Source organism: Mustela nivalis (genome assembly GCF_964662115.1).
Source record: "Mustela nivalis genome assembly, chromosome: 8".
In the NCBI taxonomy this organism is placed as follows: Eukaryota; Metazoa; Chordata; class Mammalia; order Carnivora; family Mustelidae; genus Mustela; species Mustela nivalis.
The window spans coordinates 106,642,458-106,667,843 of NC_139027.1; the positions used below are offsets into that span (position 1 = coordinate 106,642,458).

Sequence of the window (25,386 nt, forward strand, 5' to 3'; positions counted from 1 at the left end):
ATGCTAGAATGCTTTGGATTTGCTTTCTTCTCATGTAATATCAGGGCTTCTCCCTCTCTAATGTGGCCTCTCCAGCAAGGTAGCTGGACTTCTTACATGGTAGCTCAGGACTCTCAAAGCGCAAAAGTAAAAGTTGTCAATCTTCTTTAGGGCTTAGGGCTGGGACTAGCATCTGCTTGTTAAAGTGAATCACAGGGCCAATCCAGATTCAGTGTAGAAGAGGAACACATAAGGTCATGAATACTGGGCAGCTTGTTCATTGGGGGCCGTCTTTAGAGATTAGCTAACGTAGTAACTGTTTCTTTTTTCTTTTCGGAATAACCATGTTCTCTTTGAGAATCTAAAAACTATGGATTCTCTCTCTAGAAACATTCACATGAACACAGTTATCTGCATAAATGTACACACAATTCTAGTAGAATTTCATGGGATTCATAGTCATGGATTGCTCAGCTTAAGTACCTCTGGTCTAACTCATAAAGTAGGAATTTACTAACTCCTAAGTTAGTGATTTAAATAGTAATTTTATTGTTATAAAATAGCTGAATGGAATTCTATGCTATAAAATTATTCTATAAAAATTCTATTTAATAAAATTGTTTCAGTTTCTTAGAATGACCATTGAGTATTTCTTGTTTTTTTGTTTTTGTTTTGTTTTGTTTTGCTGTTCAAATAACATTGATTTTCTTGTACATGATGTTTGTATACTTGTCTGTTTCCTTAACACAAATTCCCGGAAATATACCTTATGATATACCAAAATATACCAAAAGGAGTGAACACTTTAAGGATTTTTAAGATACTGACTATCTTGTTTCTTATTAAAAACTAAGTGTTTTAAACTTGTGTTACTGAATATGTAAGTTATAAAACATAAAAATAAAATATCTTACTCTTTTATCATCAGCTTAAAGTGAACATTAGTAATTGTATTATATCTATTCCTATCCTTTCCCAAACCTCTGCCTCTCCTCCCACTGTCCTGAATTGTGTATCATTCACTTGCCTTGAAAACAAAAGTTTAATATATATGCATCCTAAACAATTTATTATTACTTGTTTTGTTTTATGTTTTTTTTTTTATTGAACTATAGAAGCATGATATATATGGTATATAGTTCTCTGTGACTTGTTTCTTTAGGTAAATATTATGTTTCTATAGTATTTGTCCAGAAAGTTGCTTTATAAATCTAGTGCATTTATCTTAACATTTGTGTAATTCTCCATTGTGTTAACATAGCCCTGAATTCTATTATTTCTTCTGTATTTATTGGCTATCATTATTCTGAAAAGAAAAGCTTTTCTCATCATATACTTGGATACCCAGAGTATGGTTTATACAGGAAAGGCAGAAAAGATGCTCAGGTCTTTTTATTTATACATCAATTTTCAAAATAATGAAATGATGCTCAGGTAATTTCCTAATATGCTCAATTAGGTCTTTTTTTTTTTTTTTAAAGATTTGATTTATTTATTTGAGAGAGAGACAGAGATAGCGAGAGTGAGAAGCAGGCTCCCACTGAGCAGGGAGCCTGATTTGGGGCTTGATCCCAGGACCCTGGGATCATGACTTGAGCTGAAGGCAGACGCTTAAGTGACTGAGCCACCTGGGTACCCCAATTAAGTCTTTATTTTATTGAATTTGTTTTTTAAATTTACATTTATTTATTTGTTCATATGTGAAATTATCAATTTGTAGATTTTTATATGTTTAATGTATTTCAGCCCATTGCATTCATTATTATTTTCCCTCCTGTATTTAGAAGCTCTGACATTTGAAAGAATTCTAAATACAGATCTGTACTTAGAAGTTACTAGTTATGTGCATTAGTTTAGGATTGTTATGTCTTCTGAATAAATCTGGATAAATTTTATCATTATAAAATATTTTCTTTTATCTCTAGATAATTCTCTTTGTTTCAGTTACTTAGTTTAACATTGACACAGTCACACCAGTTTTCTTAATGTTTGTCTGGGATATCATTTTCCACCATTTTACTTTCAACCTGTTTTGCTTTTTATATGAAATTATGTTTTTTTTAAACAAATGGGACCCCTCTCCTTTTAAAATTATTCCAGATTGATAATCTAAGCCTTTTACATGAAGAGTTTAGTCCATTTACATTTAATGTAATTACTAATATGATTAGACAAAATCATACCATCTAGTTTTTCATTATCTGTTCTTTCTTTTCTTTGTTCTTTCTGTTCTTTTCTTATTTTCCTTTGGATTGAACATTTTTTAGTAGTTCATTTTTTCCTTGTCTATTAATATTTGGTTCTATTTCAACATTTTTTTTGTGGTTGCTCTGGAGTTTACAGTATGTATCATTGATTTACCATAGTCTACTTTAAAATATTTTACTTCACAAACAAAGTAAGATTCTTTTAACAGGATAAATTCATTATTTCTTCTCTATCCTTCGAATTCTTGGCCTATATTTTAATGCTCATATTATGAACCTCACAATGTATATTATTATTTTTACTTTATTTGGTTTATTTTTCAAATTATTTTTACTTTAAGTGGTCCATTATCTTTAAGAATTAAAATATAATGTATTATTTGTTTCAGAAGTACAGATCTGTGATTCATCAGTCTTACACAATACCCAGTACTCATCACAACACATATTCTCCCCAATTTTCATCACCCAACCACCCCATTCCCCTACCCACCTCCCCCTCCAGCAACCCTTAGTTTGTTTCATAAAATTAAGAGCCTCTTATGGTTTGTCTCCCTCTCTGGTTTCATCTTGTTTTATCTTTTTCTCTCTTCCCCTATGATCATCTGCCTTGCTTGTTAAATTCCGTATATGAGTGAGATCATATGATAATTGTCTTTTTCTGAGTGACTTTTTTTGCTTAGCATAATACTCTCTAGTTCTATCCACGTCATTGCAAATGGCAAGATTTCAAATTTTTTGATGTGAATATATTCCACATCATCTTTATCCGGTCATCTGTCAATGGACATCTGGGCTCTTTCCATAGTTTGACTGTTGTGGACATTGCTGCTATAAACATTGAGGTGCAGGTGTCCCTTTGGATCACTGCATTTGTATCTTTGGGGTAAATACCCAGCAGTGCAATTGCTTGGTTGTAGGGTATTTTACAGCTTTTTGAGGAACCTCCATACTGTTTTCCAGAGTGGATGTACCAACTTGCGTTCCCATCAGTGGTGTAGGAGGTTTCCCCTTTCTCTTCATCCTCATCAACACCTGTCATTTCCTGACATGTTAATCTTGGCCATTCTGACTGGTATGAGATGGTATCTGGTTGTGGTTTTGATTTGTATTTCCCTGATGTGGAGTGATGTTGAGCACTTTTTCATGTTTCTGTTGGCCATTTGTATGTCTTTTTTGCAGAGAGGCCTGTTCATGTCTTTTGCCTCTTCCTTCCTTTGTTTCTTTCTTTCAACATATAAATAAATTATTTGCGTCAGGGGTACAGGTCTGTGAATCATCAGTCTTACACAATTTGCAGCACAAATTGCACCACAATTATGGACACTAGCACATACCCTCCCTAGTGTCCATAGCCCAGGCACCCTATCCCTCCTCCTCCACCCCCCAGCAACCCTCAGTTTGTTTCTTGAGATTAAGAGTCTCTTGTGGTTTGTCTCCCTCCCTGGTCCCATCTTGTTTCATCCCCACCCCCTTCTTCCCATGATCCCCGCCCTGCCTCTCAAATTCCTCATATCAGAGAGATCATATGATAACTGTCTTTCTCTGATTAACTTATTTCGCTTAGTATAATACCCTTTAGTTCCATCCTACTTGCTGCAAATGGCAAGATTTCTGGGCTTTTTGATGGCTGCATAGTATTCCAGTGTGTGTGTGTGTGTGTGTGTGTGTGTGTACACGTACACGACACATACACGGCATCTTTATCCATTCATCTGTTGATGGACATCTAGGTACTTTCCATAGTTTGGCAATTGTGGACATTACTGCTATAAACATTGGGGTGCACGTGCCCCTTTGGATCACTACATTTGTATCTTTAAGGTAAATACCCAGTGGTGCAATTGCTGGGTCATAGGGTAGCTCTATTTTCAACTTTTTGAGGAACCTCCATACTGCTTTCCAGAGTGGCTGCACCAGCTTGCATTCCCACCAACAGTGTAGGAGGGTTCCCCTTTTTCTGCATCCTCGCCAGCATCTGTCATTTCCTGACTTGTTAATTTTAGCCATTCTGACTGGTATGAGGTGGTATCTCACTGTGGTTTTGATTTGTATTTCCCTGATGCTGAGTGATGTTGAGAACTTTTTCATGTGTCTGTTGGCCATTTCTTTCTTCTGCCCATTTCTTGATTGGATTATTTGTTTTTTTGGGTGGTCTGTTATCTTTTAAAGAAATTCGCAAACAAATACATGCATGCACACATACTTAATAGCTTTTTAAAATTAAAAACAATTTTTATCCATCTAGCTCCTCTTTTTGATGTTCTTGCTCTTTATTCCTAATACCAAGCTTCCTGTATTCTTTTTAACCCAAAGAATGTTTTTAGTATTTTTATAGTTCAGCTTTGCTGGTGATGAGTCTATCATCTTTATCTAACTGAAATGTCTTTATTTTCCCTTTATTTTTGAAGGTTAGTTTCTCAGCACAGAGAATTCTATGTTGTCTTTTTTTTTTTTCTTTTTTTCTTTCTTCAGTTGTTTTTCTGTTGTCTTTTTCAGTTTCATTGTTTCTGGTGGGAAGTTGTCCCCTTGTGTGAAATATTTTTTTTTCTGTTTTTAATATTTTATCTTTGGATTTCAGCAGTTTGACTATATGACCTAATGTGTGATATTGTTCGTATTTATCTTTCTTAGGTTTTGCTGAGCTTCCCAGGTTATTGAGTTAATTTCACTTGTCAGGGTTGGAAAATTCTCAGCCATTGTATCTTCAGATATTTCTTCTGCTTCGTCCTGTCTCCTACTTCTGGGATTGTCATTGTGTCCCTTTGGTATTCTCCTACAGATCTGGGGTGCTTTGTTCCATTTTTAGTCATTCTTTTCCTCTTTGTGTTTCAGTATGGGTAGTTTCTCATGACTATTATTAAGTTCACTAATTTTTTTTTCTTTAGCTGTCTCTTATTTACTCCTACGTCTGTTGAATGCATTTTTCATTTTTTTATAGTATATTTTTTATTTTATTTGGTTCATATTTGAATTTTTTCTTTGCTGAGATTTCCCATATTTTTTTTGAAAAGTTCCCTCTTTTCTGTTAAGTAGTTACATAAAATAATTATCCTGATTATTTTAAGGTTCTCATGTGATAATTCCAACATTGGAGTCATTAGTAGCCTGTTTCTGTTGGCTGTTCCTTCTCTAATGTATAAGGCACATTTCTTGTTTTTTCATATGTTCGTAATCATAGATTATATGGTAAACATTATGTTTGGAACACAGATGAGATTGAAGAAAATATTTGCTACTAAAAAGGAGCACATTTCATACATCTAATACAGAGGATTGAGTCAATCTTGTTTGTAATTGACATTAAGTAATTTAGAACCATCATTCTTTTTGCTGGTAAAATTGTTCCATCTTTTGTCCATAAAAGCCCCTTTAAGTTTGATTCACTTCTGGGGTGCTTGGGTGGCTCAGTGGGTTAAGCTGCTGCCTTTGGCTCAGGTCATGATCTCAGGGTCCTGGGATCGAGTCCCGCATCGGGCTCTCTGCTCAGCAGGGAGCCTGCTTCCCTCTCTCTCTTTGCCTGCCTCTCCATCTACTTGTGATTTCTCTCTGTCAAATAAATAAATAAAATCTTAGAAAAAAAATATATTTAAGTTTGATTCACTTTTCTTTGACATAACTATCTTTGATAGTTTTCTTGCTTTTCGGGAGAACAGGACCTCTCTTACTCCTCTTGGACACGGCCTTAGTCAGGCCCAGAACCAGCAATTCTCCAAGGATCCTTATTTCTTATTGGAAATAGTATGAGTCTAACATGATAATCTAATTTTGGTATTTTCACTGCAATTTCCATGTTAGTCACTAGGTAATGATAGTGTCACTATTGCCTTTGTCACGTGGAGTTCATGATCCCAGCAGAAGATATTTTTTTATTGGCAATCGAAGTGAAAGTTTAGTTTCCTGATTTATAATCCTATGCTTATAGATTTTGAAATAAAACCATAGCTGTGTGGATTCTTAATTTGGGATTTGTGGACCCTATGGAATCTATACATGGTTTTTAATGGAAAATTCTCTGAATTTCCTGAGAGTGTTTAATTTTAGGCAAAGATAACTCTTACGCCTTAGGAAGCACAGTCTTAGACAACTTTTGAATAAAATTATAGTAAGTATCATGGTTAAAATAAAAGTTTAAGCAAGTAATACAAATGAATGTATATTCTTCTTTTTTTTTTTTTAAGATTTTATTCATTTGACAGAGAGAGATCACAAGTAGGCAGAGAGAGAGAGAGAGAGAGAGGGAAGCAGGCTCCCTGCTGAGCAGAAAGCCTGATGTGGGACTTGATCCCAGGACCCTGAGATCATGACCTGAGCTGAAGGCAGTGGCTTAACCCACTCAGCCACCCAGGCACCCTGTATTTTCTTCTTTAGCTAGCATTTTCTTAATAATGATGTCAAATGAAAACCTAGAGAGATGCTAAATTTTATATTGTCTATTGGCCTTTTACTAGATGTTTTATTTGAGGTGGCTTACCTATTTTGCTTTTCCCTTCTTTTATCTGCTTATATGGTTTTTCTGCTAGTTGGTGGTAAGATAGCTTTTGGACCCTTTTCTTTTTTTTTTTTTAACTGTTATTCCTTAAATTCTACTCTAACCTAGACAAATGAATATGATTACCATTTTCCTCTCTTACCTTCAGAACTTTTGTGTCTTTCTCCAATGTCAGAACTACCTTGACACTGTTGACTAGTGAAAGGGATAAGCAGTGACTAGTGAAGAGATTTAGAACTTTTTCCCCGTCATACTCTGTGAGGCCTCTAAAACTGAATGTTGTTTTTAAGCTCTGAATACAACTTTAAAAATGATGAAATGATTTATATTGCCTCTCCTTTGTACAGAGAAATTTATTGAGAAATTACATCAACTCAGACTTCCTTTTTCAGTTTTTAAAGAGGCTGTGGCCATTCAAATCACCCCCATAAATTACTTCTAAGTTTTGTCATTAAGAAATTATTAATTAAATATTTAGTATATATGGCCAGCTTAGTAGTTACAGGTTAAGTTTATGGTATAGTATAACTGTCTTGCTTATGTTCTGCTTGAAAGCTTTGTAAATATATATAATCAATATGTGTACTGAACTATTTTACATTGCACCTATGTTATTATAGATTTTTATAACTGCATCTTGGCTTTTTTTACTCATAAAATGCACACTATGGCCTTGTTGCAAAATGAAATCTCCAATGTTAATATTATTATTGTTATTTTTAAAGATTTTATTTATTTATTTGACAGAGAGAGAGAGAGAGAATGAGCAAGAAAGCACAAATGGGGGAGTGAGAGAGGGAGAAAGGAGCCCAACCCATTCCCATGACCTGAGCTAAAGGCAAATGCTTAACTGACTGAGCCACCCAAGCATCCCTCCGACTTTAATATTATTCCTTTGGGACTTGATTAGTGATTGTTTCAAGGATGTTGTGGTTTAAACTGGGAGCTGTCTGTAGTCCTAAGTGTTGGTATCAAGTTTTGTTGTGCTCTTTATCTGTAGGTAATTGTTACTTTGATCTTTACTTAGGTTTTTGAGGCTTTTGAGGTTTTCTCTATCTCCTTTTTTTGCATGATGGTATTAGCATGTTTTCTGTATTGGTGGACCACCATGGAACAAGCATGTTACTTAGAGTTATAAGAATTGGATCTTAGATTCTTTGTTTTTCCAATTTACTTTTTTCTTATTTGCCCAGTGGGGGTTCCAATGGCTTCCTTACAAGTTAATTGTAAAGCTTTAATAAAGTGATGTTTGTGAAAGACCCAGATACATAGTAATAATCAATTAATGGTGAGTCTGTGAGTCATGACCTTTTATTTTCCCCCTTAAAAAAGAAAGTTCTCTATAGGTGAATTTAATCTAAACATGTTACTTTATTAATTAACAGCATTTTATAAGGTGTTTCCCATAAGTTGTCTGCTCATTGCAAGCCTCTCAACTAAATTCTAATTGGAATGTTATTGAAGTTTTAAAAGTACTTACAGCTATAAAATTTTTTCTTATGAGGAATTTAAGACCATTTAAGCTAAGCCATTTATTTTTTCCAGTGAGGAAGCTGAGGCATGGAGATCTTCAGTGAGGCATTTCAGGTTCTACACCTGGAGGTGGTTCTCCTCATCTGGGGTTTTCTCTCTAATGGAACAGGACTCTGGGTAGAAGATGTATAAGAGCATCAACTTAACATTACGAACAGTGATGCTTCTTTTGTGTCTACTGTCCTAATGAAGTTTCAAATGTAGATAAATCTAATGCTTATGCATATAGTATGTTTCCCAGACAAATGCAACAGCAGTGATAGGATTTTAGGGGTTCCATCATAGCTAAGAACATCACTTGTAGTGAGGTAGTTTTTCTCTGATTTTTTTTCCCCCTGCTTGGCACCATTTGTCCCAGGTGCTCTAATCAGAGTGTTGTAATTTAGATAACTAAATTTAGAATATTTAAGTCAGAGAACAAGATACTATTTTATTATCTTTACACACACTCAGAATGAATATGGGGTGCATTCCCACATTGAGACGTGAATTTGACAAGGAGAAACAAGGGAAAGAAGGGGTGGCTCCAGCTCTGGGAGAGGGTGCCCCTGTGCTGTTAACCACAGACTTTTTTATATGGCAGATTGGATAAAGGCCTTTCACTACTCATTTCTGTTGGAGCTTTTTCTTTGTTTTTAAAATTTGTGTAAGTATTGACATTCATAGAATTGCAACTCTTCTCATTTATGTAGCTACCTCTTACTCAGACAGGTGAATCTTTTGTGGTTTGGTTATACCTTCTCAATAAAATTGATAATAGTGATAATAAGTCATAAATATCAGGCATTTAATGTATGTAGCATATTCCTGGCAGTGTGCTGTAAATGAGAGTTTTCCTATGTTTAATTATAACTGTTCTAATATATTTTTCTGTACTTCAAGTAATTTTGAAATGCTAAGGAATATATTAATCACATCCTAGTTTGTAAACGATGAGATCTCTAGAAACTAATTTATAAAATTGGTTTCTCTTATGGTTGTTTATTATTGACCAAAAATTTTGGAAAAGCTTGAGTTGCTTCTGATCAAATACTATAAATATCTAAAGTGTGCTGACGGGTTATGTGTTAGAGAGAACTGAATATTGAGGAAACACTAAATGTGTATTGGTGAATGTAACCTTTAGACTTGACTGGATTAGACATCTTCACTACTTATTCCATCTCTTTATAAAGCTCCTTATGTTTTCTTCTTGCATATAATAGGTTCCAGGTTTGATAACCGTGGGGACACTGTGAAGACTGAAATCATGTGTGTTCTATCACTTTTAAGGCAGTCCTCTCTTTAATTTCACAAGACAGGCTTGAAAACTAGAAGTAACCTAACTCCAAAATTGGCAGTAAATCCTCCGACAGGGAAAAGGTGACGTACTATGTAATAAATTCCTTTGTTGAAAAAGAGATGTTGCAATACTGGAAACTGAAGTACCAAATGTTTCCTTTTAAATTTGGAAAGGCCTTTCCTCATTACTTATCTGTCCCTGTGGATTTCTAACAGGGGATGTGTTGAAAGATTTTTCAGATGCCCACTAGCCACAGTGAGAGTGAATGGCAGCATTTATAAGACGACATAAATACTTCACAATCATCGGTAATCCTTGGAGATGTGTGGTGTGCCAGTGGTACTGAATGTGAGCTTTTGTTGCCGCTGATCCTGTACTCATGTATGCAGGCTGCCTGGGAATGTGGGTTATGTCTCTTCTGTAAATGCAACTTCATTTTCCCCCTCTGGGGGCTCTTTGTATTAGAACTGAGGTTAGAGTTGTTTAGAAGAAATAAAGTCTCCCAAAAAAGAGCAATATCTGTGAGATTAAGAGTTATACTTTAAAATCCTAATCTCACTTTAAGGTCCTGTGGAGGAATTATAATCTTCTACCATTTGAACACTATATTAAAACTCTACCTTTGATAACTGCATAAAAAATTGGATACATAATGTTCTTTTAATTATTGTACTGTCACTATTAAATTGAGACAAAGATAAAAAAGGATTAAAAATTGTCTTGAAATGATGATGATATATCTTAAATGTCAGCCAAGAGTTGATAAAGTTTTATTTCTCTGTCCTTATTGTAAACACTTCAGTTTGTTACTTAACTTTTGGAACTAAAACATGATTTGACAACAGGATTTTTGGGGGCTATTACGTATGCTTTTTTTTTTTTTTTTTTTTTTTTTAAAGAGAGGAAGAGGGATGGGGGCTTCCAGAGGAAGAGAGAGAATCTCAAGCAGGCTCCATGCCCAGTGCAGAGCCTGGTGTGGGACTTGATCTCACAGCCCCTGAGATCATGACCTGGGCCAAAATGAAGAGTTAGACACTTAACAGACTGAGCCTCCTAGGCACTCCTATGTTTGCATATTTTTAATTTTCTTAGTTTAAAGACTGCCATTTATCACTAGAGCTGAAGTGAAAATACTAAATGTGTGATGAAGGTTAGATGAATAAAACAGATGTAGCACTCATTAGTTCAGTCTCCCTTACCAACTCATGAACTCAGGTATAGGGAATTAAGTGGGACCAAATCCTGTTATGGGAGATTCTGTGTTGCTCTTTACTATCTTGCTATAAGAGGAAGTATTGTGATACAGGAGTGTAATATTAAAGTCAGGCAATAAACCTGTTGGGGGGAAAATGGCATTTATTATAGAAATTAGGGAAAATAATAAGAATAAATAAACAAAAATCATGCATAGCCCATAATTCCTGGATAATGGTAATTAAAATGTTTTCTGCTAGGCTAAGAGAGACTTTTTCATATTATTAATTTTTGTTTTGATAATGAAATGTTTACTCAGGTCATCATTTTGCCTCTGTGTGAAGGCTCAGCTTGCTTTGAGGCAGTAGCCTTCAGAATAGCAAATCAAAGGCTAAACTCCTTTTTAACTATATTCTAGGCTCTCAGGATGATGGTCAGGCTAGCTGAGGATCACCTTGTCATACATAATAGAAGAAAAATACAGAGACTGGATGGAGGAGGACAAGAAAATGATAGAAAATGGTTTTCCTTTAAGAAGGTTATTACCCTCTTTGTAGTATTTATTAACTGCTTACTAAGGGTCCAACCCCACACTCAGTGTTTTATATGCATTGTTTCATGTTGTCCTCACAGTAGCTTCATGAAGTAGCTGCTACTTGGATTTCTCATTTTACTGCTGAAGAAACTAAAACTTAAATGAAGAGTTCCAAAGTCACTCAGCTGGATTTAAACATGAATCTGGCTGTAACATAAAAATTCATAGAAAAATGCATCTAGGTGGCTTAGCTGATTGAGCATCTGACTCTTGGGCTCAGGATCCTGATCTCAGGGTGGTGAGATCAAGCCCTGCATAGGGATCTGCGCTTAGCGGGGAGTCTGCTTAAGACTCTCTTTCTGGGGCACCTGGGTGGCTCAGTGGGTTAAGCCACTGCCTTCGGCTCAGGTCATGATCTCAGGGTCCTGGGATTGAGCCCCGCATCAGGCTTCCTCCTCTTTCTCTGCCTGCCTCTCTGCCTGCTTGTCATCTCTCTCTGTCAAATAAATAAATAAAATCTTAAAAAAAAAAAAAGACTCTCTTTCCCTCTCCCCTGTGCCTCTCCCTACTAAAAAAAGTACTCTTAAATATTACTCTTAAATATGTAAGGCTCTACTTTTCAGGCATCATAAAAGATTTATTTTAATCAAAATGACTCTCATTTATTCAAATAAATTAAGAAATTTGGTTGGTTGGTAGCTATTAAATATATCATGGACTTTCCAGAATAACTCAGTGAAAATACTTGCTTAGACCAAATAATCTTTTTCATGTATTCCTGCTAATGGATATCTGATAAATATACCTGCTTGAACTCATCACAAATTATATTTGACTAAGTGCAGTTTTGTTTGAATTGGGGAAGTAGCTAGAAGTTGTCATGTTTCAGTGTAAAGCTTTCTGAGCCATTTTCTACTTCAGCACATAGCTCTGTATATAGATTAAGAATGGATTTGGCCCAAATGTCCACTGATAGATAAAAGGAAAAACAAAATCATATATATAAAACAATGAATATTATTTAGACTTAAAAAGGAAGGAAATTCTGAAATGTGCTGCAATATGAATAAGCCTTGAAGACATTATGTTAAATAAAATAAGTCAGTCTCAAAAGGACAAAAATGTATACTTCTAGTGATATGAGGTATCTAGAATATCAGATTCGTAGAGACGGAAGGCAGGTTGGTGGTTGTGAGGACTGGAGGGAGAGAGGAAATGGGGAGTTGTTGAATGTGCGCAGAGTTTCAGTTTGGGGAAGATGAAACGTTCTAGAGGTAGATGGTGGTTATGGTTGTACAGCACTATGAATGCCACTGAATTACACACTTAAAAAATGGTTAAATGGTAAATCTTATGTTTATACATATTATGCCAAAAGGAAAAAAATGAAAATAAAAAAGGAATGCATTTGGGCTTAAAAAAGAGAACTCAATTACAGTGGTTTAAACAGATAGTTTTTATTCTCTTTCAGTTTAGATCTCATGTAACAGGAAACCTGGAAGGAGCCTGGGGTTGATTGGGCTACCCAACAATGTTGCCTGGTACCTGGTCTGGCCTTTCTCTCCTACATTCCTCCGTGGGTATGCCTTCCTGCTCTTTTATGTCACCCGACTGTCACAGGATGGATGCTGTACCTCATTTAGCTGTGCAGGTGCAGGCATGGGAAGATAGATTTAGTCAGATGAGAGGGACATTTAATGTAATGCTCCCTGATTATTCCTGTGCTCCTCCATATTTCCTAGCCCCATAGTTGCTGCCTGAGACCATGTGACTATTTCTGGCCCCTGGACTGAAATGGATATGATATGTGTGACTTCCAGGTCCTGCATGGCCCTCTTATTCTGGAGGAGGTATGATCCAGGAGATGCAGGTACAGACCAATCAGCCTAGGTTTGTTCCTGAGTCGCTCTGTGGAGCACATTCTCTGGTGACCCAAGTACAACCTGTAACATTAATGAGAATTATATTTTTGTTATGCTAAGGCACTGAGGTTTGTGTTTTTTGTTTTGTTTTGTTTTGTTTTTGTTTTTGCAGCCTCATTTAGTACTTTTGACCAATACTCAAGGGTGGGCTTCTGGCAGACAAGTTTGATGAAGTGAGGGAAATATGGAAGCTTTCAGGACTAAGAGAATGGATATAAGTTGGTGAAGCATTGGAATTTTAGCTGGATAAGGAAGTAGGTGAGGCCCCAGGAGAAGTTCAGGACAGTTTAAAACCAACAGAATTGGGATGCCTGGGTGGCTCAGTTGGTTAAGCAGCTGCCTTTGGCTCAGGTCATGATCCCAGCGTCCTGGGATCGAGTCCCGCATCGGGCTCCTTGCTCGGCGGGGAGCCTGCTTCTCCCTCTGCCTCTGCCTGCCATTCTGTCTGCCTGTGCTTGTTCTCTCGCCCTCTCTCTCTGATAAATAAATAAAATCTTAAAAAAAAAAAAAGATCCTCATTTCTTTAAAAAAAAAAAAAACCAACAGAATTAATAGATGGCAGTTTTTGTTGAGGTGAAGGGAATGTTGAAATTAAAGTGCCCAAGAGGTGAGCTAGAAAGATGGGAGGGATGGGATGATTGCAGTTGAGACTGTGGAGGAGGTAATGTTATTGATAATGACATAGTTATGGGAGTGAATATATGAGGTTGTGTGGATAACTTGAAGAGAGGATATCAGAGAATCTAGATGCCAAGGTGTTGGGAGAATCATATATGTAAATATTAAAAGCAGCAGGAATTGGGGTGGCTCAGTCAGTTAAGCATCTGCCTTTGGGTCAAGTCAGATATAAGGGTCCTAGGATTGAGACTCACATTGAGCTCCCGCTTTTCCTGCTCTCCCTGCTTGTGCTTCCTCTCTCTCTCTCTCTGTGTCAAATAAATAGAATCTTTTAAAAAAATCAGCAGAATTAATGATAAGAAGTAGTCTTGGGAAGGGTAGAAGTAACCTGGGAGCTAAAATCTCAAAAGGAATGAATTTGTCATTATATGTCTAAACAGTAACTGATTCTAGGTTGATAAGTTATTTTCTGTTTATTGACTTAGCATCTTTAAGATGTTAGTTTTCTGGCCTCTTTTGTTGGTTGGGAATGTATCAGTTAAATTTTTAATTTCTTTGTAGGTGATCCCTCTTTATGATCATTTTTTATTTTTATATTTTTATAAAAATAAAAATCAATTTTTATTTTTATATTTATATTTTTTATTTTTTAAAACAGATTTTATTTATTTATTTGAGAGAGAGATTTAGAAAGCATGAGTTGGGGGTGGATAAAGGGAAAGGGAGAAGCACTCTCCTCACTGAGCAGGGAGCCCAACATGGGGCTTGATTCCAGGACCCTGAGATCATGACCTGAGCTGATAGCAGATGCTTAACCAACTGAGCCACCCAGGGACCCTATGATTAGTTTTTAATTATCTTTGGTTCAGAGGTTCACTATGGTATACCTAAGGATGTGTTTGTTGTTACTCATCTTTTGAACACTGTATGCATCTTCAATTTAAGAATTTCCTTGTAACTTAAATTCTGGAAACTCTTATTCATTTTCTCTTCAAATATATTAGTATTCCCTCACCCCATTCTTTCTTTTCTCTATTTCAAAATGCCTATTAATCTGTTGGATATTCTCATTTTATACTCTAGGCTTCTTAATGCCTTATTTTCCTTCTCTTTATCATCCTAGGGTGCTTTTTAGGTCTCCCACCAATAGGTATACGTTTTATTTTTCTCTCTTCATTGAGTTTCAAACAATTTTCTTCTAATTTTAAGAGTTTCATTTGGTGCCTTGAAAAATCCACATACCTCCCCCTGGCACCTGCTACCAGATTGCTCTGTTTTTTAAATTTATGATCTCTCTTCTTTTTAATCTTTGTACTACAAATTTTTCTATTACAGGGATAGTCAAATTACAAATAATGGGCCAAATCTAGCCTGTGGCCTATAGTTGTACAGCCTATGAGCTAAGAATGATTTTTAAATTTTTAAAGAGTTGTTATAAAAATAAAAGAAAAATAAAAGAAGAATATTTGACAGAGAAATGTAGACTATACAACCTAAATTACTTTTATCTTTTTTTAACAATATGATTGTCCCCATTTTTTCTAGTACTAGTTTTTTGTTTGATAATCCTTCTATTTTTACATCTCCTCATTCCATCTTATAAGTGTGTGTGTGTGTGTGTGTGTGTGTGTGCATGTGCATGTGCACACATGTATGGTTTGTAATTTTTTATTGTGAATTCATCTTTATTGTGAGTTTTGAAAGTTTAAGGATCCCCATGAGAGAAAAGATGTATTATAATTCTCACAAGAGAGGAGACATATTATAATTCTGAAGTCTTTGAGTGTGGGGCATATTGGAGTCTCAGAAACAGGAAGCACTCTTGGGAAGGAGTGAGCTGAGACTGGGCTTAGGATTGGGAATAGTGGGAGATGACTGGGCCGTGGAGAGTGACTCATAGTGGACTATGGGAATGACTAATGAATCCAGGGTTCTCATCTAAATCCTCATGGTTGATCTGTAAGATACACAATGAAGGCATGGCATCTGGACTGGCCAGAATGACAGTTGACTGAATACTCAGTAGTTAAGTAGGGGTCCAACACCACTGGGGATATCTGACATTATGCAACAGTGGGCCTGCCAACTGCTGTGCACTCTGGGCCTAGCACCAAGTGGGTGCTTAGCAACAATCTGATGAGTGAGTAGATGGGAAAAGAAATCAAGTCAACATTTTGGGGACTGGTAAGTACCAGGTAGCTGTCTGTTGCTCACCTTTGCCCTAGACTACTAACAAGATAGGAAGAACCTGGTAGTTGTTTTGTATATTACCTTGGATTTTACATAAACAGTTATGTTCTCTGCAAAGCAGTTTTGCTTCTTTCTTTCTGATCTTTATGCCTTTTATTTCTTTTTCTTGCCTTATTGCAGTGGCTTGAACTTCTAGAATATTGTTGAATAGGAGTGATAAAAGCAGGCATCATTACCTTGTTTCTGATCTTAGGGAGAAACAATTCAGGTTTTCACCATTGAGTATGATGTTAACTATAGGTTTTTTGCAAATGCTCTTTATTTGTGGAAATTGATCATTAAATTTAGAGGCTTGTTCAGATTCAGGTATAAATTTTTTGGTGTGGGGCAAAACTACAACAGTGTAATTTTATCAAGTAATATTTAATGTCTGGTTGTGTCTTTTTGCGGTATTAGGAGCTATTGACGATTGTTGCCTATAGCATTTATCACATTATAGGTTACAAATGATTATATTTTAATTCTGTTTAATTCTAACTTAACTTGAGGTTAGATTTAACCTAAATTTATTAGTTGAGATACTTCTGTGGTGAAAATTTTCCTTCATAGACTGTTGTTACTGTGCTGTATAGTTCCTATAGGAAGAACAGAGAAATGCTAGATTCCTTATTTTAACTTAACAGTTTTCAGAATGGTGAATTGGTTCCATAGCATCTTTCAGAGGTGACCGATGTTTTTTAGAATGTAAGTTATGAATTCACTGTGTGTTTCAATCCATGCAGTTGTCATTCTTACTGATGCTAAAATAAGTTCTTTTAGAACTTGATATTTACTGACACCTCATTTTATTTTGCTTCACTTTATTGTGGTTCACAGATATTCCTTTTTTTTTTTTTTTTATTAAACAAATTGAAGAATTGTAACAACCCTGTGTTGAGCAAGTCTCTTGGCACCATTTTCCGCACAGCGTTTGATCACTTTGCGTCTGTGTCACATGTTGGTAATTCTCTCAATATTTCAAACTTTTTCATTATTATTATATTTGTTATGGTGATCTCTGGCCAGTTATTATGATTTGCTGAAAGCTCAGATGATGGTTACCATTTTTTAGCAATAGAGTATTTTTTAATTAAGGTATGTACATTTTTTTTAGACATAATGTTATTGCACACTTAATAAACTAGAGTATAGTGTAAGCATAATTTTCATATGCACTGGGAAACCAAAACATTTATTTGACTCACTTTATTGCAGTGGTCTGGAACTGAACCTGCAATATCTATGAGGTATGCCCATATCACTTTTTTTCTAGGTTTGTTATTAGCTCCTCATTTGATGTATAATTCATGTTTTCTGCTAAAATCTGAGAGTATACTTACACACTTGCCTGAATAAGGACAAAAGGAGGACACAATGAAAGGCTTATTTCTTCATATCCGTGTATAATGAATGGAACTGTTTGCCTTTGAATCACACTTCAGCTATCTGGCAGCATATTCTAAGAAACCTTGGAATTTTGTGGGTAAAACCACATAAGTCAAACTTTTCTTTGATTGGAACCTGCAGGAGAACAAGCTTTTGATGTCAACGCTCTTATGTTAGAGGTGATATATGTCTGAATAGAAGACATAATTTTAAAAGTTTCTTGGTGAAAAATCAATCACTGGAAAACCCTGTATATTCTTGTATAACAACGGAGCAAAAGTCTCCCTGACACATATTGTGTATTTTTTATGTAATGTTAACTTCATGTGGTTTAGTTCTTTGACTTGAGACGTGTGTACATAACCTTCTGAACACTCATTTAGCTTATAATATGCCAGTTTCCTAACAATTATTATTGTTCTAAAGTATAACATTTCACTCTTTAACATCAAATATGTACACAAAAGGAATTAAAATTTATGGAGTTTCATGAGCTTTACATAGTGTCTTTACATAGTAAGTGTCAAAAATGGTTTCTTTTCTACTAGCTTTATTGCTTTTTCCTGATTATAAAAATAATGTTGCAAAAATTTAACAAAATAGGGAACACCACAATTCTGCTCAGAAAGTTATATATTAAATTGCATTTCTAGGTCTTCCTTCTAAGGAAGGAAAATATGGAAGGATATACTCAGATATGGAAGGATATTTACATTTACACTTTACCAAAAAATACAAGGAAGTTACTTTTGGGAAGATGTCAAGTGATTTTTTTTTTTATGATTTTATCTATTTATGTGAGAGACAGTGAACATGAGCAGGGGAGGGGCAGAGGGAGAAGAAGACTCTTAATCTACTGAACTACCCAGTTGCCCCCAAAATATGAAGTGATTTTTTAAAAAAAACTTCCACACTTTTTGTAAAATTTATCTTTTTAATTTAAATTCAATTAATTAACATATATTATTTGTTTCAGGGGTACAGGTCTGATGATTCATCAGTCTTATATAATACCCAATGCTCATTACTACACATACTCTCTCCAATGTCCATCAGCCCGTACCCCATCCCCCACTCCTCCAGCAACCCTCAATTTGTTTCCTAAGATTGGTTACTTTCACACTTTTTGAATGGTTTGTATTTTTTAAAATGAGTATATATTGTATGTGTATTCATAATATGTACATATGTATACATGCATCTGTGCATGTATATATTGAGGGAGGACATGAAGGGATGAAAGAATGGGAAGGAGAGGTGTACATATGAAGGGACAGTTTCTGATGTGAAAGGCTTAACAATGATTTATAGTTATAGATAATATTTTTTAGGGTGATTATTTGTGCCTAACACCTGTCACAATACATGCCAGCTAACAGAGAATTGTGTGTGATAGCAGTTTGTGTTTCATAAATTTAAAAATTTATAAACATTATTTAAGAGAGGTTCTTCCATTTGATAATTGTAGCCCACATTTCTTTTTGATTGCTAAGACCCTTTACCAGTGTAGTGTGTGTGTGTGTGTGCGCGCGCGCACGCATGTGTGTGCACAGTAGTAATATGAGGAAACATTACGTTGTCCCTGGACCTGTGGGGGAATCTGAGTGGATGGTAGAGATGCTCCTTCTTTTATTGTGAATTTTTTTACTTATAAGTTGAATCATACTTCTCCTTTAGTCTCAGTAGGTGCTCAGATCCCTTGATACCCTTTACTCATTATGTGAATTAATGTAGAACTTAATTTCTAATAAACTAATGGAATACCTTTGGCAGGATCTTTTGAAGGTGAGCTTTTAATTTTTTTCTCAACGAGAACATTTTTTACTTGAAGCATACTTCAGAATATGTGGTTCTAAAAGATTGATATAACACATTCCATCCAAGAAAAATAGAATACACATTTTCTTCAAGTATATGCAAAAGAAATCACCTGGTTAAATCACATAAAAAGAGACATAAATATTATAAGTTTAAGAAGGCTGAAAGCATACCAACTGTAGTTTCCAGCCGCAGTGGTAAAAAACTGAAGATCAACAATAAAATAAAGATGAAAAATCTACAAGGTAAATATTGAATATTTAATATGTAAATATCAAAACACTATTGCACAAGCAATGGGCCAATAGGAAATCAAATGGCAAATCAAAATATGCCTCAAAACAAAAGAAAACATAATACTCCAAAACTCATGGGATGCAGCAAAAGCAGATGTTAGAGTGAAATTTATTCTATAAATGCTTGTATTAAGAAAAAAGTTCAAATAACATTACACAAGGAGCTAGAAAAAAGAAACTTAGCTGAAAATTAGTAGAGGAAGGAAATAAAGAAAAACCAGAAATTTTAAGTAAAATAGAGACCAGACTACACAATAACATAACACTGAAAGTAATGACTAGTTAAAAATAAAACAAAAACCCAAACTGGCAATGCTTTAATTACATTAAGTAAGAAGAAAAAGAGAGAAGACTCAAAAGTCTAAATGAGAAATAGAAAACAATACAGCAGTTAACCACAGAAACACATAGTATGATAACAGATTACTATATACAATTTTACACCAACAAATCAATTAACTTAGAAAAAAAAACCCAGATAATTCCAAAAAAATGCACAGGTTACTAAGATTCATCATGAATCTTAAATCCAAGAAGTAGGAAATCTTTTTAGACCAATAACAAGAATGAAAGTTGAATTAGGAATCAAGAATCTTCCAGCATAATCTTTATCAAAATCTTATAAACAGTGGAATAGGGGGAACATATTCAGAATTATTCCATGAGACCCATACTATCCTGATACCAAAGCAGGATAAAAGCAGTACAAGAACAGGGGCACCCGAGTAGCTCAGTCAGTTGGGTGTCCAACTCTTGATTTTGGTTCGGGAGATCCAGCTTTATGCTGGGCTCCACACTCAGTAGGGAGTCTACTTGAGGTTCTCTCTCTTCCTCTCCCTCTGCTCCTCCCCCTGCTTGTGCATGATCTCTCTCTAAAATAAATGAAGTCTTAAAACACACACACACACACAATACGGGCCCTTGGGTGGGTCAGTTGGTTAAGCGCCTACTTTTGGCTTGGGTCATGATCCCAGGATCCTGGGATCAAGCCCTGCATCTGGCTCCCTGTTGAGTTTCTCCTTCTTCCTCTGCCTCCTGCTCCCCTTACTTGTGCTTGTCTCTTTCTCAAATAAATAAACAGAATCTTTGAAAAAAACTAAAAGAATATAAAGACAAAAAAACAATACAAGAACAGAAAGGTCTAGTTTGTTCAATATAAGTTTTTGCTATTCTGGCTTTCTTTAAACACCTATTTGCATATTAAATATTTCTCCACCCCCTCACTTTCAATTTGCAGGTGTCTTTAGGTCTAAATCTAGTCTCTTGTAGGCAGCATATAGATAGGTCTTGTTTTCTTATCCATTCTGACACTCTACACTTCTTGATTTAGTTAGCATTTAGCAATTAGTTCATCTAATTAGTTCATCAGAGTAATTATTTTTTAAAAAAAGATTTTATTTATTTATTTATTTATTTATTTATTTATTTGTCAGAGAGAGAGAGAATGCACACACAAGCAGGCAGAGTGGCAGGCAGAGGTGGAGAGAGAAGCAGGCTCCCTGCCAAGCAAGGAGCCTAATGCGGGACTCAATCCCAGGACCCTGGGATTATGACCTGAGCTGAAGGCAGCGGCTTAACCGACTGAGCCACCCAGCATCCCATACATTCAGAGTAATTATTGATAGATATGTATTTATTGCCATTTTATTACTTGTTTTGTCATTGTTTCTGGAGATTTTCTTTGATCCTTTCTTATCTTTATCCCTTTTGATTTCTCCTTTCCACTCAAAAACTCCCCTTTAATATTTCTTGCAGGGCTGGTTAAGTGGTCATAAACTCCTTTGGTTTTGTTTGTCGGGGAGACTCTATCTCTCCTTTTATTTTGAATGATTGCCTTGCTGGATAGAGTGCTCTTAGCTGTAGATTTTTCCTATTCAGCACTTTGAGTCTATCATGCCACATTCTTCTGGCATGCCAAGTTTTTATTGAGAAATCTGCAGCTACCCTTACGGGTTGTCCCTTGTAAGTTAAGGACTTATTTTTGTCTCTTGCTTTCAAGATTTTTCCCTTGTCATTGTATTTTGCAAATTTAATTACAATATGTCTTGGTGTTGGCCTGCTTTTGTTGATTTTAATAGGAGTTCTCTGTGCCTCCTTATCTAGATGTCTGTTTCCTTTTGCAGATTAGGAAAGTTTTCTGCTGTTATTTCTTGAAATAAATAAATTGCCCCCCTTCTCTTCCTGCTTCTTCTGGGACTCAGCTATTAATTTATTATATTTGATGGAGTCACTGAGTTCCCTCAGTCTATTCTCAAGTTGCATAATTCTTTCTTTGTTCAGCTTTATTATTTTCCATTATTTGTCTTCCAGATCACTCATTCATTCCTCTGCCTTTTCCAGTCTACTATTCATTGCATCACGCCTATTTACAGTCTTATTTATTGTGTTCTTCATCTCCCATTAATTCTTTTTTAACTCCTTTATCTCTGTTGTGAGGGATAGAATGTCTCCTATTCTTTTCTCAAACCTAGCAAGCATCATGATTGTTGCTTTAAATTCTCCTTCAGGCATGCTCCTTATATCTGTTTCATTTAGGTCTCTGGCTGTGGCTTTATCTTTTTTTTTTTTTTTTCATTTGGGATAAATTCCTCCATCTTGGTATTCTGTCTTAAGTTCTTGCCTTCTTTTGTGTGTTAGAAAAGCCTGTTATGTCTCCTGCTCCTGAAAGTAATGGCCTTATGAAGAAGAGGTTATATAGTGCTCAGGGTCTGACATTTCAGGGAGTGTCTCCCATGTGTACTGTATACACTGTGCTGTTATGTTTTGGCAGCTCTGTCCTTCAGGTCAGTCATCTGCAGAGGCTCTCCTTTGTTGTGGGCAATATTTGGTTCCTGGCTTGACTGTGGCGAATTTTAACTAGGTGTGCTCTGGTCTGCTTGTGAAATGACCCTGATATCAACTCCACCAGAACAGAGGCCCTGTAGAACTCTCTGTTTGGGACATGTAATGTGGGTAGTGGTTTCTGCTACCTGAGGGCCTGTCCCATGGGGACTGAAGCAAGCTTGACTGAGAAGGACAGTACCACCATTGCATAGGTGTGTGGGACTTGGTGTATGCAAGTCAGGCATCCAGTGTCCACACTGAGCTGCTTCCCTCAAGATGTTATTTTTTAAGAGATAGGAAGCAACTGTTCTCATTTGGATTAAGAGGATATTTGCATTTTAATTAATGCAACTTATTTTATATATAATATTTCAAGTAGCACTTAGTATTTTTTTTTTTAATTTTTATTTTTTATAAACATATATTTTTATCCCCAGGGGTACAGGTCTGTGAATCACCAGGTTTACACACTTCACAGCACTCACCAAAGCACATACCTATTTTTTTTAAAGATTTATTTATTTGAGAGAGAGAGAGTATATACATAGTAGGGAGGGGCAGAGGGAGAGGATGTTCAAGCGGGCTTTCCACTGAGTGTGGATCCCAATGTGGGGCTTGCTCTTACAACCCATGAGATTATGACCTGAGCCAAAACCAAGAGTGGCACACTTAACCAACTGACCTGTCCAGATGCCCTACCACTTAGTAGTTTTTTTGAAAAGGTTTACCCTTCCAGTGTTTATGAAAGTAGCTTTTTAATTTTAGCTAAGAAAAAAATTCACCTTCTCCAGAAATCTCTTATTTGAACTTATTAACCTATAAGTTAAATTTCTTTTGTCTTTGGCAGGCAGTTTCTACTTTTAACAGATACAAATTGTAATGGAATTCTAGGCAGTGCTTCCCGTCGCCATCATGCCTACCCTTAGTGTGTCTGAATGGTGCCAGTTTACTCCAGAGATTTAAAAATGCATTCTCTCTCTCTCTCTCTCTTTTTTTTTTTTTAAAGAATTACAGGGTATTCATGCATGAAGGCTATGTAAGTTACTATTAAAAGGTGACAAAGCTGCTGTTATATTAGTCCACTTTGCAGCTGTTGAGGTGTGGTAGACATTTTAGTGAAAAGTAGGTAGATGGAGATCTATATTTCCCCTGGCTGTGTAGATTTCTCCCATGCTTCCAGGTGTGTGGAGTGTCAGAGGCAAAATGGGAGACTAGGACAATTTAAAGATAAATTATAAAACAGAATTTCTGTAGTTACCCAGTAATGGAAATGACACAGAACCCTAGGAGATTCCTATGCAGAGAATCTGAATTGCTACATCATGTAAATCATTCCTATAAAAAGGGGGTTTTCTTTTATTTTTCTGTTTCCTTTTGATATTAGACAGTTACTTGTTTCTTTATTTTCTGCTGAGTCTTATTACCAAAATTCTAGATTGCTCATAGAAGTCATTTCATCCATCACTGAATTATTCTCCAACACAGCTACTTCTTAAGTGGCATTTAAGGGTGTTCTAATGCTAATAAGACAAGGATGTTTAGCACTGCTTTTCCTCAACTATTCTTGGTTTCCTTTTATTTCTAGGATGTGGGGAGCATCTTGTACGCACCATACTGGCTAGAGAATGTTCACACGCTTTACAAGCTGAAGATGCTCACCAAGCACTGTTGGAGACTATGCAAAACAAGTTTATCAGTAAGTATAACATGAGAATATTATGTTCTTCTCAATATAGATTGATTCACTGAGCTGTAAACCAGTCAGATACTATATTTGTTCCACACGGCCTAGCTCCAGGGCCTAGCATAGACTTGGACCCCCAATTAATATTGGTCATGAGAAAAATTATATGAGATAGCAACTAATACATGAAATTTGCCATAAAACTAATCTAGTACCCAAGTTGGGAGACACTATCTAGGACTAGAGTGATATATAGTAGCATAAATTCTACTAAAACAATTGAATGGACAACATCCTTTGAAAGTTCTTTTATAATACACTTGGACTCTTCTTTTGGTCGGTGATACATTAATGAATCCAGTGCTGCCATGTACAGTTGTATAGGGCTGAGTTGAAATCCTGCCTGGGTTCCATTTGCCAAGCTATGTAACCAGATGTGAGGCTGCATCAGTTTGGATGAAGGGGTGCCTTTTTCTAAGCTGTAGGAAGATTTTATATAGCCTCTCAGTGATCCTATACATAACTGTTACATAGGATTAAAACTATTTGACTTAGTCTGCTTTTCCCATCATGTAACATTGAACTTGCCACTATGCGAAGAATAATAAAGTTGTGTAAGACAATTAAAGTATAGTTGAAAATAAGTTAGGGTAATAGCCATGAATAAATAGAGAAGCATATTACAGCGTTAATCTGGGAGATTATATCTCTAGTTGGAGAATTAAGACAGGGTATAATGAGATGCTAATTATGTGATGAGGACAATGCAGACAAAAGCGTAGGAAGAAATTGTTTCCAAAAGAATTCTTGGATGGGGCCTCTTAGAACTGGTCCCAGAAGGCTCTGGGATAAGTGGTAAAAGAGGGAGAAGAGAGGAGCATAAACACAGTCATGACAGTAGGATGTGGTATCAGGAGGTCTAGGCACCTATATGACTCTTACCTGGCATGAAGTATTCCTTATGGGAAGTGGGGCTGGTGAGGCCAGGTCACAGAGGTCCTTAAAATCTCAACATAGGAGTTCATATTTGATCTGATAGGAAGGAGAGAACCCTTATATGTTTCTAAGTTGACAAATGGTATTTTGGGGGAGGGTTTATAAAATAGATCTAAGGCTGTAGAAGACCACCTCTATAGGAAAGAGACATGAAGGGCTGGGAATGGTCCAAGATAGAGAGGAAATGGAGAAAGTGGAAATATTGGTAGACTCAGATTTTGAGACTAGGTGGATATAGCCCTCTGGGTCCAATTAGGAGATAGAAAGTATATGTTGGGGATGCTTAGGTGTCTCAGTTGCTTAAGTGTCTGCCTTCAGCTCAGGTCATGATCCCAGGGTTCTGGGATAGAGTCCTGCATTGGGCTTCTTCTCAGCAGGGAGCCTGCTTATCC

General features: G+C 36.0%; 1 protein-coding gene across 5 annotated transcripts in view; it reads left to right on the top strand.

The window, feature by feature from the left end:
• Nucleotides 1–25,386, top strand: part of TASP1 (taspase 1) — a 275,223-nt gene that overhangs the window by 143,292 nt on the left and 106,545 nt on the right. For all 5 annotated transcript variants that reach the window (XR_014314979.1, XR_014314980.1, XR_014314981.1 and 2 more), the window contains one exon: nucleotides 23,900–24,010. Coding sequence is in view for 2 of the 5 variants with exons in the window: in XM_082743712.1 (XP_082599838.1) it covers nucleotides 23,900–24,010 (111 nt within the window). In the remaining 3 variants the exon portion in view is untranslated. The remainder of the gene's footprint in view (nucleotides 1–23,899; nucleotides 24,011–25,386) is intronic.